Source organism: Heptranchias perlo, unplaced genomic scaffold, assembly GCF_035084215.1.
Source record: "Heptranchias perlo isolate sHepPer1 unplaced genomic scaffold, sHepPer1.hap1 HAP1_SCAFFOLD_146, whole genome shotgun sequence".
NCBI classification, from domain to species: domain Eukaryota; kingdom Metazoa; phylum Chordata; class Chondrichthyes; order Hexanchiformes; family Hexanchidae; genus Heptranchias; species Heptranchias perlo.
The window spans coordinates 752554-770761 of NW_027138711.1; the positions used below are offsets into that span (position 1 = coordinate 752554).

The window sequence follows — 18208 nt, forward strand, 5'->3', positions numbered from 1 at the left end:
TGGAACATACTACCCACTATTGGCTCACAAATTGTTTATTGTGAGTATTACCCCGATAAAATCTGTGTTTGTCAGGGATTTACCACTTCAGGTAAACGCAGTGTTTGTCAGGGATTTACCACTTCAGGTAAACGCAGTGTTTGTCAGGGATTTACCACTTCAGGTAAATGCTATGCTAGTCAGGGGGTGTGTCATACTTGTTGAGAGCTCTGTTTATTAAAGATGAACTATTCTCATTGATTTTCATACTGCTGGTCTGTACAGACCTTGCTGTCATTGGGCACAACCTGCATTCATAGTGAGAGATTCACAAATACAGATTGGAGCCATCTGTGCATATGCACATCCTACACAGTTCCAGTGTTGCTGCCCATCTCCAAATCTAGCATCGAGTATAATTAGGAACAGTTTGATTTTAACTGATTGATGTGATTAGATTCCTTTCCTGAGGGAGGGGAGGGGAACTATGATGGATGATGCACCCTAACTCTGCTTAAAATATTGTTTCAAAACAAATGATCAATAACAGGGAAGAAACTGTGCAAGGTTTACAGCTCTATTACTGTATTATTTCTTCAAAATGAGACAAGAACATTCTAAAGAAACTGGTCTGGTGGCCAGTACACTGTTACTATCTCAATCTTGAGTCTCCTTCCTGCGAAAAAGACAGTGTCCCTGATTCCCTGTCTATCCCACTATTTTTGGTACTATATGAACACACAGATGTTCCCCCCCCCTGCATGCATACGTACATACTTAGAGACAACAGTCCATCCTCCAGGTGGTGTATTGATGGGAAAGTCTATTTCCGGTTCTTTGAACCCTTAGAGCGTGTTACCCCACCTCTAGTACTCCGCACGGAGGCCTGTCCATACCGCTTCGGTGGAATACCCTTGGTGGCCCGGGGGGACCTCCGCATTTCTGCCACCTTCGATTCTGAATCGTCCAAGGTCGTGGAGTCCGCCTCTCCGGTGTCCGCCCTGTCTCCTCTGACTCGCACGACGCTGGATCTGCTCTCTCTTTTTTTGGTCGGCTTCTCGAGTGTGTCTTGGGTGTCCTCTACAACTGTAAAACTGTGACCCTGCCTGGCCTGGAACCAAGGATACTGCATTCTGGGGACATCCTTGAAGCACGTCTCACTGCCTTGTCTTTCAGTCACTACCCCTCTTTTATCTCTGGTGTCGGCTGGGTCTTGCAGCCATGTGTATGCTGTCAGCTCTGGGTTGACCTGTTTAGGGGGAAAAACAGCAGGTTTCTATGCAACACTTTGTCTGTATCTGGACCCCTTCCAGGCTTAACTACAAATACAAGAAGAGTGGGGATGGGCTGTTTGGTTGTTACACTTGGGATTGGCTGCCATCTACTCTATTGACTCTTGCCCCATACCCTTTTATTCCAGCCAAGACCCTATACTTAGCAGGGATGGTATTTATCAGGCTGTTACTCTGCAGCAATTTCCGTGTTCTGTCAGCCCCAAAATGGCCTGTCCGGGTACACAGTTGCTCAAAGGCCTTGCATCCCTCTTTCTGTCCTCCCGCTGAGATGCTAAACTGAGACCCAGAAGAAGAGCAAGGACCAGTGTACTGGTCAACATTCTTCCCTCAAGCAACACCAACTAAAAACAGATGAATTTATTCTTTATCTCGTTTATGGGACCTTGCTCTGTGCAAAAGTATCTTGCTGAATTTGCCCACGTAACTGCAAAAAGTAATTTATTGGACGTGATGGGTTTGGGATGTTCCTGAGATGTGATTAGGCATTATACAGAACCATAGAAAAGATACAGCATAGAAGGGGGCCATTCGGCCCATCGTGTCTGCGCTGGCTCGAAGAACAACCAGGTGCCTATTCTAATCCCACCTTCCAGCAGCCAGTCTGTAGCCCTGCAGCTTACAGCACTTTAGGTGCAGGTCCTGGTACTTTTAAAAAGAGTTTGAGGGTCCCTGCCTCTACCACCAATTCGGACAGCGAATTCCATACACCCACCACCCTCTGGGTAAAAACGTTTTTCCTTATGTTCCCTCCACTCCTTCCGCCAATCAGCTTAAATCTATGTCCTCTAGTTCTTGAGCTCTCCGCTAGGGGAAACAGGTACTTCCTGTCTACTCTATCTGGGCCCCTCATAATTTTATACACCTCAATCAAGTCTCCCCTCAGCCTCCTCTGCTCCAAGGAAAACAACCCCAGCCTATCCAATCTCTCCTCAATCTCATTTTAATGCAAGTTCTTTTTTCCCTTCAGAAAGCAAAAACTAGTGATTGGATTAAGGTGTGTCCACTTCCGCATCAGCCCATACAGAACTTTTGATGCAACTCCAACGGATACCGTTGTCTTAGTAGCTTCATAACATCAGGTGACTCCTAATTCCTATCATCCCTTCCATAGTTAATGGTCCTCTCCAACACAGAGTCTTTCCTCTGTAGTTGCATCCAATCAGCCTGCGTAACCAAGAGGAATGCTTTGCCGTGGGAGCTTTTCCTTCTCTGGACTGACATTTTTTCGATTATCGATTCCTCCTGCTCCCAAAACTGAGCCTTGGATCACCTGTCACAGGCTTGTGTTACTTTGTTCTTTGTGACACCATGGATGGGCTAGACCAGAGACAGCTGTTCTGGGTCTATCAACTTTCATGGCATCCTGGACAAGCACTGTTATTTCCTGGCTGGTTCCAGATTTCACATTGGTTGTTGGCTAACTGGGCAGTCTTTAAAGCCAGCTCTGGTAGTGGGGTATTCTGGCACTGAGACTTCACACTCAATGTGCCCTTGTCCCTCTGACCTCTGTCCCATTCATCAAACTGGTTTGTGGTGTTCCGGCCTGTTGCCTTGAGCTACCTCGGAGGTTGACATCATCTTCTCTTGCTCGTGATCATGCCAGCATTGCAGCCGTGGTGCCTTTTATCTCCTTGGCAAACTCCAGTGAGCATTCTTTCATATTCCAACGCCCATTTTCCACTGTTTCCTGGACCTGACGTTGAACTGAGGAGTGGATCACACCTGCTTCCTCCTGGCATGGATTGCTAAAATCCAACGCTGATAGTTCCCACCTTGTTCATCTATCCTGTGGAAGGTCTTCTCTTTAATGGCTGTAAAGATGGACTTGGTATCAGTATGTACCTGCTCTTCAGGATTTGGGGCAGGTTTCTGCCCTGTCCTTTAAAGCTCGAAGCACTTGCACGCCCGGTCATTTCTGTGGATTCTTTGCAGTTATGGTAATTCCTGCCTGACCAACGTAAATGATTGGACACTCTCCCGTCGCTTTTGAAGCCGGTTAGAGAAGGGGCACTTTATCTCTATAAAAGTTGCGGTTTACAAAAATATTTGGGCATTTTCAGCATCTCTCTCTGTGCTTTGCCTTCCAGGTGAGTGATTATTACTTTCACTCACAAGCCCCAGCGTAGCTGGTAGAGCCGAGTCACCCACTGCTCCAGGATTGTTTCACTGGGGCTGCAGCAACACCTACAAAAGCCTGGGGCTCGTACCATTCAACGGAATAGCATGGTGGCACCTGCTCCTCCTCACTCAGTCTCTCCTCCTTGTTGGACACGGCTTCTTCCAAAGTGCTCCCCTGCTAGTTTGTGCGGCCCACTGTGTTTTTGCCCATTGTGTCTGGATACCTATAATAGTAATCCTTACTCCTCTATTTCTTCAGTCTGCATCCCTTCCCAACTGTGCCAAAAGCTGTTAGATATCATAGAATCCTACAGCTCAGAAGGAGGCCATTCAGGCCATTGTGTCTGTGCCGGCTCTTTGAAAGAGCTATCCAATTAGTCCCACTCCCCTGCTCTTTCCCCATAGCCCTGCAAATTGTTAGATATGCACCATGCTGCCAGGTACACTAAAGAGCTGTTAAGTGGGTCAGGGACAGCTTCACCCAAAGCAAAGGGCAGTAGATTAAAGAAAACAGAACAAATCTCCTTTACAAAAGCACATGCAATTTCTCCCTAACTAAATTAGCCCAGATACAGACAAGAATGTTGCATTCACCTGCAGAATTGAGGTTGGGGTGGGTGGCGGTGAGGGGGAGGGCTTTATCCTACAGCAGGCCTGGTTGTCAGCTGTCTTGCAAAGACAGGCAAAGCAGACTGATTCCTGTCTAAAAGACTTTAGGGGAGAGGTGTTTAATACCCCATTGCCCCACTCCTGCCAGGTGTCTCTCCGATCACAAGGGATGAGCATACCCATCCTCCATGGTTAGTCTAAGCCAGTGAAATTCCTCCACCTGCCTGGGACCTGCTGTCTGGAGTTTGTTTCACTTGGATCCTGTTGAAAGCAGCTTTACCCTTTCTGGTGGAAGGTCTGGGAATCACTCTGGTGAAGCACACCAGCTATGCATTGCTTATAAATATCAGTTCAAAACAAACCTTACAGCCCTATTACTGGATGGTTAATGTACTACTTCCCTCAAAACAAGAACATCGTACAGAACCAAGGCTGAACTATCCCAGCCTCACAACATTCCCTACTACTCCAGTAGCCTAAGATCGGGAACTTTAAGTGTAGTGATCTGCAGGTGAAAGCTAGAATCAACTGGAGTGAGTGAATTGCGTTTTTGAATATTTTTGTTGTGTTGATTGGTACTTTTGCAATTGACAGTTATCTCCGCTCCCCATAAGTTATGGCCAACAGTAGGTCGGGACTGCCAGGCTGCAAATCCCTTGCCTGCCTGGAGAACGGTGCCAGTTATGGAACCATGGGATAAATAAATAAAAATGGCAATTATTAAGCTCGAGTTCCTTTTCAGGCATTGATGTGGCGAGTCAGAAGTTTTGCATGACTATTGGATGCTTCTTTTGGTCCAAAAGTCATTTGAGATTGAAAGTTGCCAGGGCATGCAGTGTTATTAGGATGCCAGTGTTTCATGAATCGAAAATGTTGCAAATATGCAGCGATAATGGTCTAACCAAGGGTCTCTGCCCAATATGTTAACCTCCCTCTTCTCTTTTCAGGTCCCGACACACCTGTGTATTTACAGCATTTTTTGCTTCTGTGTCAGATTTACAGTTGTTGTATTTGCTAATTTAGTATCATGGCTCTAACACATCTGTATCACAAGCAGATAAACGGGCATGATCGGCATGATGATGGGTAGGGAGAACAGATGATTTTAACTGGCTGAGGACCAGTGTGAAAGGCACAGTATTGTACACTTCTTCTAACCAGCTGCTGCAGTCAAGATAATCGCCATAATGATAGGACAATTTGATTTTGTTCAAATTGAAAACAAACACACACAACTACCCATTACCAAATAACAAATTCAAAGGCACTGGCAGTCAGCACCTGAGTGATCACCAGGGAGTGATAACCCTAGCAGAAAGCACACCCTCCCTTTTATTGTTGTAAAGGGCACTAGCAAAATCGGAACGCAACCCAACAAACTCAAAACACCCTGTAAAAGTCAGCGGCTCCGATTATAGGGAAAAGCAGTCTATCGGCATAGGCCAGACCGCTGGTTTGTGGTTTCTATGGAATCGCACACAGCGTTGTGCCACGCAGTCCCCGAAACATTGGTTAAAAATCTGGGATCGTGTATAATAAAAACAAAATTTCAGTTATTTATTCCATAGGTTCAGAAACATTGTACTGTTCTAATAAATACGAGGTACTGGAAAAATTATTTGAAGGCTGGGGTCATCGAGGGATTGGATACAATCTCGTTTTGATTTGGAAGGAGAGATTAGTGCTGGAGTCCTAAAGGATGGACAGTTCTGTCTCTGGTGACTCAGACCTTTCCCTGGAGTGGTTAGCACAGGCTGCATGGGTCACTGAACAGCAAGTGGGAGCAGGATTTCTGGCAGATTTAGGCCTTCACTAACCCCACTTTTAATAGTGGGCATATGGACATTAGTTTATGAAGAGTTCTGTATCCTCATCAAAACTTGCAGATAACCTCTTTGACCAGTGACCAGACTACCGGACTACCTTAGTGAAAGTCATATTTCATTATATTACATTGTGCTTATTGGCCCTGAAATATATTGAATTGTAATGGGCAAGTTATATTAAATATATAAAGTATTGTATGAAACAGAATCAGATTTGGACCATTTCCAATTAAATGGAAGGTTAACATATTGCAGAGGGCATCGTTTGATTGGTTTGACCAGAGGAGAGTGCTCTTCTAGAGTATTGAAGTGATACCAGAACGATTAGTGGTGACCAGAGACATGATATGAGATTTGACACTCACTCCAATCCTCACCTGGTCCAGAGAGGTGCACACTGAAATCAGGAAAGAGAACAACACGTTCTTCACCGTGCTTGTCACTCACAGAGAGAGGAGACAACAGAAGGGAATGAAAAGGAGTGAGGACTCTATATCCTGCACTAGCTTAACCTGGATATTCATCGTAGCCTGTCTGATGGCCAGGTCTTTACACACTTGCAGCCAGGTTAAAGTAAATATTGTTCAAAAATTAATATTATATAGGCACAAAATAACAATACATGTTTCTGGCTGCTTTGCAAGTTGCCGGATAGTGTGTGAGGCAGAATATTATGGAACCCATCAGCCCGACAAAATATGAGAGCTTCATGTGTCCCTGCAGAGTCAGCAGCCTGACATCTGCCCCAGCCAGAAGCAAGGATATTGTCTGAGGCCGAAAGTGAGTCAAGTGATTCATTCAACCCCTTCCCACTGATCTGAACAGCCATGATGAGAAGATGGTTATTATGCGGTGGGTAGTGAGTCAGCAGCAAAAACCAATCGAGATTGGCTTTTATTTTTGGTGAAAGTGCCATTTCCTCCACAGTGAGCAAAAGGTAGAGCATCAATAATTGGCATCAGAGACCCAGCCCTTCCAAATGAAAAGGTCAAGGGATGGAACGGTACAGTCACCTGAAGTAACATGCTTCATTTGTCCCCTCTCCATGAACACAAGACTTTTAATTCGTGATCCAAAGCAATTTGGGAGACTGGCTGAACCTGATGGATGTGGGATATAACCCAGTGCACAGAGTGGGATTTAACTCAGCGCTGGAACCAAAAAAGGTACCTGGACAAACCGTGCAGGTATACAGGATTGGGGTCTCTCAGAAGTCAACACAAAGTACTTCTTCCCAATTTGGATTATATAGGAACAGGAGTAGACCTTTCAGCCTCTCGAGCCTGTTCCGCCATTCAACGAGATGATGGCTGATCTGCACCCAAACTCCATCCACCCACCTTGGCTCCGTATCCCTTAATACGCTGACCTTTTCATTCTGGGCTGGGAATGGGTTTTAGTAACTTTTTGCTAACACCAGGCCAACTCTTTTCAACAAAGCAAAATGTATTTTAAGGTGTGAAAGCTGGGTTTATTGTGTAGTTGAACAATTGATATTTTATGGTTGCAGACGTTAATTGCTTGATCGCTGCACGATTGGAGCTTCCAACATTTGATCAGATTTGATGTTAATTGTTTTTAACTATAAAGAGACCAGGAACATGCCAAAGCGTTTGATGTGTCCAATACCTATAATCCTTCTTTAATTGACTGATAATGCACGTATAGGAAAATGGAAGACTGTAGTTGAGGACAGGCAGGTCGATGGCAAGGATAGGATCGTTAAGTCAAGTCTTTAAATCAAATTGTGCTTCCCAGTTATAAATGGATTGAACTCCCACATGTGTTTCATCTCCAATTTCATTGTTGTCATTTATACATTAAAAAAAAATGCCCCATAAAGATATTTACCAGTTTTCACCCCATTCTTCCCTTAGTTGCTGATGATGCCGATTCATGCTGGGATTAAAGTTCTGGCAGTATTCAGCCTGTGGCCATTCTTTACATGTGAACCTGTTCAAGGGTTGGTGGGCATTTGACCGAGGCAAACATCATTGCCAAGCCCAGTTCTGTCCTCTGGCATCCATATGTGCATTTTGGTTAGAAATAAATTGAATGGCAATTGTCTGTTTACAATGCTTGGAAACTTTATTTAGTCTAACTTTCAATCAGATTGGATCTCAGTCCTGGTCTTCAATTTTCAGAGAGAATGGACAATTCTTACATTAACATCGGTCAGAGACAGCATTACATTATCGAGCAGAAACCAGATGCATCCACAAAGTAAAGTCACCAAATTAGTGTCACACGATCAACTGCACATACTTCACATAAACCGGCAATAATTTTGATTCAGCAAATTGCTACATAAACCCAGCAATCAAATCTTAAACTGTCGGCAACTGTTAGTGATAGACCAATGTTGATCACTCCAGGCACTCGCAGCCTGAAACAGTCGTTAGTATTGGCGTCTGGAACGCTGGTCTCCGAGTTTCAATTTGAGAGAGTTTACTCCATTCTGTAGCATGTTGCTGTTGTTGAGAAGGGATACGCCCAAAACATTTAAAACCCAGTCCAACAACAGCTAGAGAACTTTGGGGTGAGCCAACGTTGGGGAAGTGGGACCCAAGGATTAACTTTACAAGTGCTACAAACCATAATTATTTGTAGAATTGGGAACAGGAGGCTCTGAACTTTGTGGGTGGGGAAATCAGGAGATCAGCCCATCGCTGGCTCCACCCCTGCAGAAGATAATCAGATAACAGTGGGTGACAGTGAAGTATCATCCTTCTTTCAGTTGTGAGGAGGATACACAAAACTTGTAATCTCTGCTTTCATGAAAGAACAATGTTACTGCACAGAGTCACTTGCCATCATCCAACATTAAAAACATCATCAGCCCAATACGTGGTCTCCAGTGAAGGAAAGGCATGGTACAAAGCAGAACTGAAGATCATAGTATTGGACTGGGGAAAAAAATAAGATCACAATTCAGAGCAAACGTTCAGTGAAGCTAGAAGGGCAAATCAAACATTTTTCATATTAGAAGCAGTGAAGGCAGCATGAGAGAGGTGAAGAGAATCAGAACGAGGAAGAAGAAGGATGAAGAGAAGAAGGAACATTTTAAAAGCAATGGCTGAGAACTGGTTAGTTATCCATTAAAAACAGTAGTGACCGTCACCTGGTATTGCATGGCAGCTAATGTATAGGACCTCTTGACATGGATGTTCGCGGTTTCCCACTGACCTGCCCTCCAGTGGATGACTGGCTCATCACATACGACCTGGTCACAACACTGTCCCCTCCTCCTCCTTCGCCGCTGCCACGGTAGGTCTTGGTCACTGTGGAACGAGAGCTCGAACCGCCGGTGATGACCGTGCTCTTCTGTTCCGATCCGGTGATGGAATGGGATGATCCGTGCGTCTTGTCTGCTGGCTGACCACAAGAGCCACAAACAATGGTACGAGAACGAAGGTTATACTCTGCATCTGCACTTGCACTGGTGCTGTGGGCAGCCTGTCAGATTTTAAACAGCATCAACCTGCATCAGGAGTGAGAAACTCCTAGACATACATGCATTTTACAAGCACTTTCAGAGGACCTCCCACTTACCCCACCCACTTTCAATCCCTTCTGGGAGCACTGGGAGACCATTTGAGAACTAAACCAAACATTCCTACATTCCTGTAGGGAATATTCTGTGGTTGTACAAGTTGCTCTAATTACATTTGGACTGTTTCTGTATGAGAACTTTGTTCTTGCTCTGGAAAACAGTACTTCCTGTATGAAAAAGGCAGGGCTGATCAACAGTGAGAGGTAGCACTGATGCCTGGTGCCGATTAGATTCCATAACAGTTCTTTTTGGGATAGTTTCAAAGAGCTAATTAATCGCCAATCGCAAAATGATGACAAGACATTGTGTTTGATTTGGTCTAAATCAACCTGTGCTATCCTTTCAGAAAGTCCCAGTCTCTCAAAGTTGGGTTTGCAAACCAGTGCACTTATCCAGTCAGCATGCAGAAGTTTACACAGCATCAACTGCATGGCTGGTCTGGTGGCTCAAACAAAAAAGGGACTTCACCATGCGAGGGTGGGATTCAAAACCTTCACATACTGTGCAATTGTTGGGCTCAGCTCGTTACAAAACCCTGATCTAACACAAGTGTTTCGATGCACCAAAATCTGCAGATTGTGGCTAGGTCCCGCTCACAGCAACACATTGTACTTTATTACTCTATAATGGTTGGGTTTTCTCCACAAAGTGCTTGTTTAACCTGGTGTAACGAGGATTGCCCACTGTAGCAATACTGAGCATCATTCATAATACTCTCATGTTATCAATCTCCTCCCACAACTCTAATGGCCCTTTAAGAGTATGGCACCATACAACGTCGTACGATTCTCTGCCTCCTTACAGAAAGGTCTCACTCTGGAAGCATGCTGTAGTTCTTTAGAAAGAATTGTAGCAGCAGAAAGGCTGAGTCGATGCAACAAATTTAAACTCACAAGTGGGAAGCTCCAAGAACACCAGGTCAGGAAAAAGAGATTTGAAAGATGGATGGCCTCCAAAGAATGAGATTACCCCTACAGGATACAATGGTAGATTGGGGTTGGGACAAGAGGGTCGGAGTTAAACTCTTGCCCCAAACCCACCACCATTTTATGGAAACTCAAAAGTATTTTCTCAAATCCCCCTCCCACAAAAAAGTCTAATTGAACAGAAATTAATATAAATCATACATTGTACCCATAAACATCTCAAGCCTGACCTTTCCATAACATTCTGTTGGAATCGTGGTCTATGGGCTGTCTATCGGCTGTGCTATTTAGTACATAGGATTGCCTTTGCAGGCTGGTACGTGAGTGTACTGGGAACCCCAGAGCAATGGAATTCTAGATTACAGAGAATAGAAGGTGGGATTGTGTGCACAATCAACAAGAGATCCCAACACATGCCGAGGGTAATCATTTCAATAACACATCCAGTTTATAGTTGATTTGCACAAGGTTAGTTTAAGAAAACGATTGTTGCTAAATAGTATTGTTTGAGAGATGCAATGGCGGCAGCTCGTGAAGATACCATCTTCGAGCAAACCAATGGGAGAGCGAGTGTAGGATTGTGAGCTGCCCTGCTTTGAAGCAGCCCACCCGGTTTTCACATGGGCCGTTTACAGATATCCCACCAGACACCGAGGGCCTGAAATTGGACACGAGGGGTGGTGGTGGGGGGGGGGGGGGGGGAACGCAACAGGCTATCACATGGGTGGCCTGTTAAATGCCCTGCTCGATATTCCGTTCCACTGACTTCGATTGTCCCAGATATCAGGTGTGGGGTATAACGAGCAGCAAATGCGCTTCTGCCTGTTTTGCGCCCCGCCCATGTCCAATTTCACCCTGCAAAAAAGTTGGTTTTGAGAAACAGGATTCCATTTCCCTGTGTGTGCCATGACGTGGCGCTGTTCATTCTCAGGTATACCTGCGGCAGCAAGACAACTCTAGTTCTGATCCCCACCCTCCGTCCTGTTTCCGATTTAGCAAAGGATGCTAACCCTGTGTGAGCTGTGAAGCCCATTTTCCTGCCGTCCTCTCACCCTGCCACTTCCGTTTAAAAAAAAAAGGTCCATTAAATAGATGAATCCTGTTTTTATTTTTTGTAAAAAGTGTATTCACCCAGAGTTATCTTTCAGTTGGGCAGGCCGGACAGCCAAGGAATTCAGCATCTGCAGTCATCGCTGTCAAAGGTGGGCTGGGAGCAGTTGTGTTTGGGGTCCAGGCTCACTCTCAACAACAACTTGCATTTATATAGCGCCTTTAATGTAGTAAGACGTCCCAAAGCGCTTCACAGGAGAAATTATCAAAGAAAATTTGACACCGAGCCACGTAGAGATATTAGGACAGGTGACCAAAAGCTTGGTCAAAGAGGTAGGTTTTAAGGAGCATCTTAAAAAGGGAGAGAGGTGGAGTGGTTTAGGGAGGGAATTCCAGAGCTTAGGGCCCAGGCAGCTGAAGGCACGGCCGCCAATGGAGGAGCGATTAAAATCGGGGTTGCACAAGAGGCCAGAAGTCTCGGAGGGTTGTAGGGCTGGAGGTGGTTACAGAGGATAGGGAGGGGGGAGGCCACGGAGGGGTTTGAATACAGGGATGAGAATTTTATCACAGCCTTCCTCTGATGTAATTCCCTCCCTCCCCCACAAAATAAATAGACCCTACCTCATCACGAGACACTCCGAACTGTAGTGTAGCCAGTCCATGGAGAATATACAAAGCATCACACAGAGCAGTGAGCTGAGGAGCAAGGTCTGACTGCTCGGGTAAATCCCTCGCAACAGTCATTATGCCAAACCTCAGCTATACATATACTTGCAAACAGGAGTAGGGATGTCAAAATATATATTGCTGTATTGATAGTTGGATACTGAATCAGGAGAGCTGGTTTTCATATTGTGATATCAAGCTAAGTCAAGGAATATAATCTTAATACGTTCAGACAAAGGCTACACAGCCTTTTGTTGGTAATTGGATTAAAGGGGCAGCTCCCGTTTTGGACACAAGGTTCATGGAATTTCAAGATAATTGTGACAATCATCAAATCACAGCAGTAGTTGCATGTCCTATTCTTAAAGGGGAATGAAGGGCACTCAAAAATAATTTAGGGAATGATCACTCTAAATAACAATGTAACGATCCAAAAATAAATTACTGGAATAATTTTGTGAAACCAGTCCCTAATTTATTGCATAGTTAAAAGAAAGTTAGTAATTTGTTTAATGTCTTCTAATCGGATGGTTTCTGGAGTCGTTTTTTTTTAAATTCATAAAAGCCACTAAAGAAAAAAGGACACTGGTCTGTGTTTTCAAATACCTTTATTTAAACAAAGCAGATTGAAAAACAGGACCTTGCAGTGATTTTAATTTAGTTTCTATCCAATCAGATCAATATCATGATATATCAGCAAATCGCAATCCCTGTGACACAGTTTGTCACACAACATGTTAATATTGTGACATCCCTAACCAGGCGCAGTGGAATCCCGAGTTAGTTCAGAAACATTTCAAACAGAATGAAAGAAACAAGACAATAGATAGAGCCCAAAGATACAGCCAAAACTCTGGCATCACCAACCTGCAAACACATGCATATCGTTCCCGTCTTATGAAAGGTTGAAATCTTCCACTGACAATTTTCATTGGGGCCACGGAAAGGTATTATGAGAGCCCCATAACAGGGGTTCTGATAGAAAGGAGAGGAGGGGCCCGTAACAGGGGTTCTGATAGAAAGGAGGGGCCCGTAACAGGGGTTCTGATAGAAAGGAGGGGCCCATAACAGGGGTTCTGACAGAAAGGAGAGGAGGGGCCCGTAACAGGGGTTCTGATAGAAAGGAGGGGCCCATAACAGGGGTTCTGACAGAAAGGAGAGGAGGGGCCCGTAACAGGGGTTCTGATAGAAAGGAGGGGCCCGTAACAGGGGTTCTGATAGAAAGGTTTCCTTGTACAATATTTGCATCTTGTAGGATAAGCCAGTCTGTTCTCATTTGATGCAAGCCCGGTAATGACCGCATTCAGTATCTAACATAGGGACTGTAGGAGGCCTCAAAATGGATTCTAAAACATCTGGAAGAAAAGGTGAATCTTAAAAAGTTTTTAAAAATATGAATATCAATTAAAAAGGAGCGGAGCATTCTCCTTCATGTAAATCGGCCAGTCGTGTCACATGAACTGACTGAATTCACAATCACTCACAGTGAGAACAGGCTAGTGACCACTAGAAAAACTCGACCACAAGGTGCTCAATACAGGCCCGTTCAACCCAGAACACTGTTGGAACAGATTGATTCTTTTCACTGCATCAGTGCATCACTTCCAGTCAACAGTGCTAATCACTCCTGTCGACTGTACCTAGTTAGTGATAGCCACAAAGAATAGTAATTAGAAAAAGGCTGGGTATGAGTTATGAGGCTGTAACACACCCAAGGGGTTCAAATGACAAAGTGTGAGTGAAGGCCAGGTGATCTACACAGTTACCCTGACTCAGAGTATGTCACAGCCTTGAACACTTAAAAAAAAAGTCTACGCCTTTTAGATTCTTTTAAGCACTTCTCATTGTGGAGTTTTAGAACAGATCAGATTGCGTTCCATCACTGGTGACACTTTTTTTTTTAAGCGTGACTCTATCCATCGGCCTGTTACTGACGACATACGTTTTGTCTGAATGTCCTCAGACTTTCTGCAGCTGCGTTGCCGTAACTTGGCTGGGAGTGTGACCGCAACCCCGTTTTAAGCACGTTAACGGGATTTACGCTACTCTTCCCACCAAGCTACAGCGGTGCAGCAGCAGAAAGTCCGAGGAAATTCAGAGCCATTTGGGAAGAAATGTACCTTGGGCGTTATCGCATCGAACTCAGGTTATACGTTCCGCTCGATATTCGTTTCCATGGCGGTCAGCGGAATTGGACATCGGACGCGGCCTATAACCGGCGAACAATACAGCACCGTCCAAAAATCAATTTCTACCCCCTTAATCTTTCAGCTCTCGAGTGGTTTGTTTCTCAAATTCTGTTAAACTTGATCAGAAGGATTCTTTGCGAATGCATTTGTACATTAAATATCACTGACACACATTTAAGGTAGATTTTCCTGTTTTGATATTTTTAGCAAAAAAGTAGGGATGAGTATAACCGGACTTCCCACTTTATCCCTTACCCTAACCCTTTTACTTTTCCACTGCAGCTCAAGGAAGCTATTTGTAAACCAAGGGATGGGTGTGTGTTTTAAGGCTTAACCTGCTGCAAGGTACAGAAAGCCATGCAGGCAGATGTGCAGGAATGCGATGCGAAAGTTGCAGAGGGCACTGAAGGCCTCACATCCTTCAGAGAGATTCAGTCTGGGACGAGCACTAATGCTGGCTTATCTCCGAGGAGAGCGGAGAGCACGAGGCTGGCCATTCAGCAAACAAAGACACAAGTAAAGCACAAGAGCAATTGTGAAGACGTAGCAGTATTCTCTATCCACGAGGGCAGTTACAGTGCAGAGGGTTAGTAGCCCAGTTAGTGCTGGAGCAGAATCTGATCCACTGGGTGGAAATAACCCTCCTCCAATTTACTGGCAGCCTGCAGTAGCAATCATCACTTACTAAAACTAACAATCCAAGGCCTTCTTGCCTTACAAAACAAGTTTCCTCTGAAAAACAAGAATTTCTCTTTTTTTTTTAAAAAAAGAAAGCACCATTCCTTTTTCCTGGCTGTGTTGTGAACCGGCCGCTGCCACATTACACGGACATCTGGGTACAAGTACCGAAACCCATCGCTGCTTCCCATCGGTAAGGAACTCTAGGAATTACAGAGCACGAGCAGCTGCAGAGGGATCACCTTCCCAACCCACCAAGGATCAGGATAACTTGCGTTAGCAAGAAACCTCAGTCCTTCCCTTTTTGGATGCCTGCGTGGCCACCTCCCGCCATCACATATCCTCAATCGGGCAGGACAAGCGATCTTTCCCACAGCTCTTGGGTTTAACCCCTTGGAGTCGCCCATCAGTTCTGACATTACACTTCCACAAAACTAAGATGGGGGTGGGGGTGGGGGTGGAAAAAGAGAGAGAGAGAGTAAGCGAGGTGACCAGTTACCAAATGCCCAGCAAGGGAGGAGGAGAACATTTTGAAAGAATAAGATTGAAAGGCCTGTTGATGGAAAGAGGAGTTTTGTTTTCCCCCCATTCGTGTAAATATAGAATCAATTTTACAGAACAAAAGCTGCCAATGCCACAAGGGCAGGAATGATTTAGAAGCACGTTAGGACATGCTGGGGTACCCGTCAGTCATCGTGATGCTACACCTATCTCCCCCCTGGAGAACGTCAGAGGCCCTCCACTGAAGGGAGCATTTTTAAAATTCATTTATTCCCTCCCCTCCATCGCATGTTGTTATAGCCGAGGTTTCAAAAGGGAAGTAAAAGGCTTTAAACTTCTCTTTAAAAAAAAATCCGTGGCATATCATAGAATCGCACAGAAGGAGGCCACTCGGCTCATCATGCCTGCTCCCTGAGAGCTACCATTTAGTCCCACTCTTTCCCCATGGCCCTATCTGTTCATTACAAATGAAGTCAAGCTATTTTTTATTGCGTTCTCTCTTTTGAATCCCCAGCCATTTTAACATCCGTTGGACGTTACAGATATCCAGGAAAATGAATCAAAAAAAGGTCACCCAGTTTAGCAGTGCGAGGCTGATTCTCACCACTTGTTATTACAGTGGAGCTCAGGAGCGGGGCTCACGAGTATATCATCACCATGACTATGGCAAAAACCATCCTGGATTCACTTTGAAACCCTGAAACACGTGCACGAGGCACAGAGGCAGAGTTTCTGGAGTATAACAACAGAGGTATCCATTTTATTCACTGTTTCGGAAAGGAACACTGTTTCATGGTCAGTCACTGCAGTTTCCATTTTACATCAACAGAAACCTTCAATTCTAGTCAGCTAAACATCTAGAAGCTGCGCTATCGGTGGTGCAAATATCAGTAACGCCTGGGGGATTAATCTACTTCCAGTGATGTCCTCAGCAGATCAGACTATACCTGCTGATGGACGTCTTGTCTTCGCAACTCTCCATCGGAGTCGTCATCATCTTCATCATCGTTTATCACAGCAAAACGCGTGACCTTACGCACTGCTATCTCCTAAAAGGATAAATGAAAACAGTAAGCCTTGGGTTGTTTGACTAGTCATCGAGTGACTTCAGATCATTTGTTACGCAGCCACGTTTCAGTGCTTCACTGTATGCCACACTTTCTCTAACGAAGAATCTCTTTGCACCTATTAAATTAGTCAGCCTATGCTTTTCCCTTTTCAACTCCAACAATCAGTATTGTTTAGAGTTGTCAAGATACAGGCTGCTCACCTCAAAGAGGAATCTTTAGTTATTCGCCGCTGGCTACAATTCAGGGATTCTGCTGCTCAGCACACTTGCTGCTCACCTGCCGACTGCAACAGGGCTTCTGGCCACTGTCATAGCAATCCAGTGGCTTAAAATGCACAGCCCAGAAGAAGAAAGGTGTCGATAGTAGCCATGATGTGGAGATGCCGGTGATGGACTGGGGTGGACAAATGTAAGGAGTCGCACAACACCAGGTTATAGTCTATAACCTGGTGTTGTGTGACTCCTTACAGAAGAAGAAACTAATTCAACAAGGAAACAGGAATACCAGTGAGGGAGGAGAAAGACACAAAAGTGGGAGGTGAGAAACAAAAAAGAGAGGAAGGAGAAAACCAAAGAAACGGAGGGAGGAAGAGAGAAATGCAAGAGTCGCACAGCGAGAAGCATGGGAGGGAAGAGAGAGACACACACCAGAGTCGCACAGAGAGGGGCACAGGGAGAGAAGGAAAAGGGCAGAGAGAGAGGCACGGGGAGAGAAGGAAAAGGGCAGAGAGAGAGGCGCACGGGGAGAGAAGGAAAAGGGCAGAGAGAGAGAGGCACGGGGAGAGAAGGAAAAGGGCAGAGAGAGAGAGGCACGGGGAGAGAAGGAAAAGGGCAGAGAGAGAGAGGCACGGGGAGAGAAGGAAAAGGGCAGAGAGAGAGAGGCACGGGGAGAGAAGGAAAAGGGCAGAGAGAGAGAGGCACGGGGAGAGAAGGAAAAGGGCAGAGAGAGAGAGGCACGGGGAGAGAAGGAAAAGGGCAGAGAGAGAGAGAGGCACGGGGAGAGAAGGAAAAGGGCAGAGAGAGAGAGAGGCACGGGGAGAGAAGGAAAAGGGCAGAGAGAGAGATGCACGGGGAGAGAAGGAAAAAGGGCAGAGAGAGAGATACACAGGGAGAGAAGGAAAAAGGGCAGAGAGAGAGATTGACAGGGAGAGAAGGAAAAAGGGCAGAGAGAGGGGCACAGGGAGAGAAGGAAAAGGGCAGAGAGAGAGAGAGAGAAAGATACACAGGAATCGCACAGAGAGGGGCACGGGGAGAGAAGGAAAAGGGGAGAGAGAGAGAGAGATACACAGGAATCGCACAGAGAGGGGCACGGGGAGAGAAGGAAAAGGGCGGAGAGAGAGAGAGATACACAGGAATCGCACAGAGAGGGGCACGGGGAGAGAAGGAAAAGGGGAGAGAGAGAGAGAGATACACAGGAATCGCACAGAGAGGGGCACGGGGAGAGAAGGAAAAGGGGAGAGAGAGAGAGAGATACACAGGAATCGCACAGAGAGGGGCACGGGGAGAGAAGGAAAAGGGCGGAGAGAGAGAGGCACGGGGAGAGAAGGAAAAGGGGAGAGAAAGAAAAGGGGAGTGAGAGCTACACACACGCACGCACGAGAAAGAGAGGTGCATGAGCCAACACACATATTTTGGGCAAACTTACTATTACCGGTATCCTTATCTAGAGGGTGTCAGAGGTTTGTTTGTGTGGGGCCCACATCTGCACTCACCCCCCACCCCAGTAAGAAAATCTGAGGACCAGTGAAT

The 18208-nt window shown here is 45.5% G+C and overlaps 1 protein-coding gene across 7 annotated transcripts in view; it reads right to left on the minus strand.

Annotated features, from left to right (window-relative positions):
* lmna (lamin A) overlaps positions 1-18208 on the minus strand; it is a 116524-nt gene that overhangs the window by 9539 nt on the left and 88777 nt on the right. For 3 of the 7 annotated variants that reach the window (XR_010959730.1, XR_010959731.1, XR_010959733.1), the window contains 3 exons: positions 16338-16439; positions 9014-9283; positions 753-1228 (listed from right to left, as the gene is read on the minus strand). Coding sequence is in view for 3 of the 7 variants with exons in the window: in XM_067977385.1 (XP_067833486.1) it covers positions 803-1228; positions 9014-9283; positions 16338-16439 (798 nt within the window). In the remaining 4 variants the exon portion in view is untranslated. Of the gene's footprint in view, positions 1-752; positions 1229-8948; positions 9284-16337; positions 16440-18208 lie in introns of all 7 variants that reach the window. The other 4 variants (XR_010959732.1, XM_067977385.1, XM_067977388.1 and 1 more) reach the window with 4 other exon arrangements.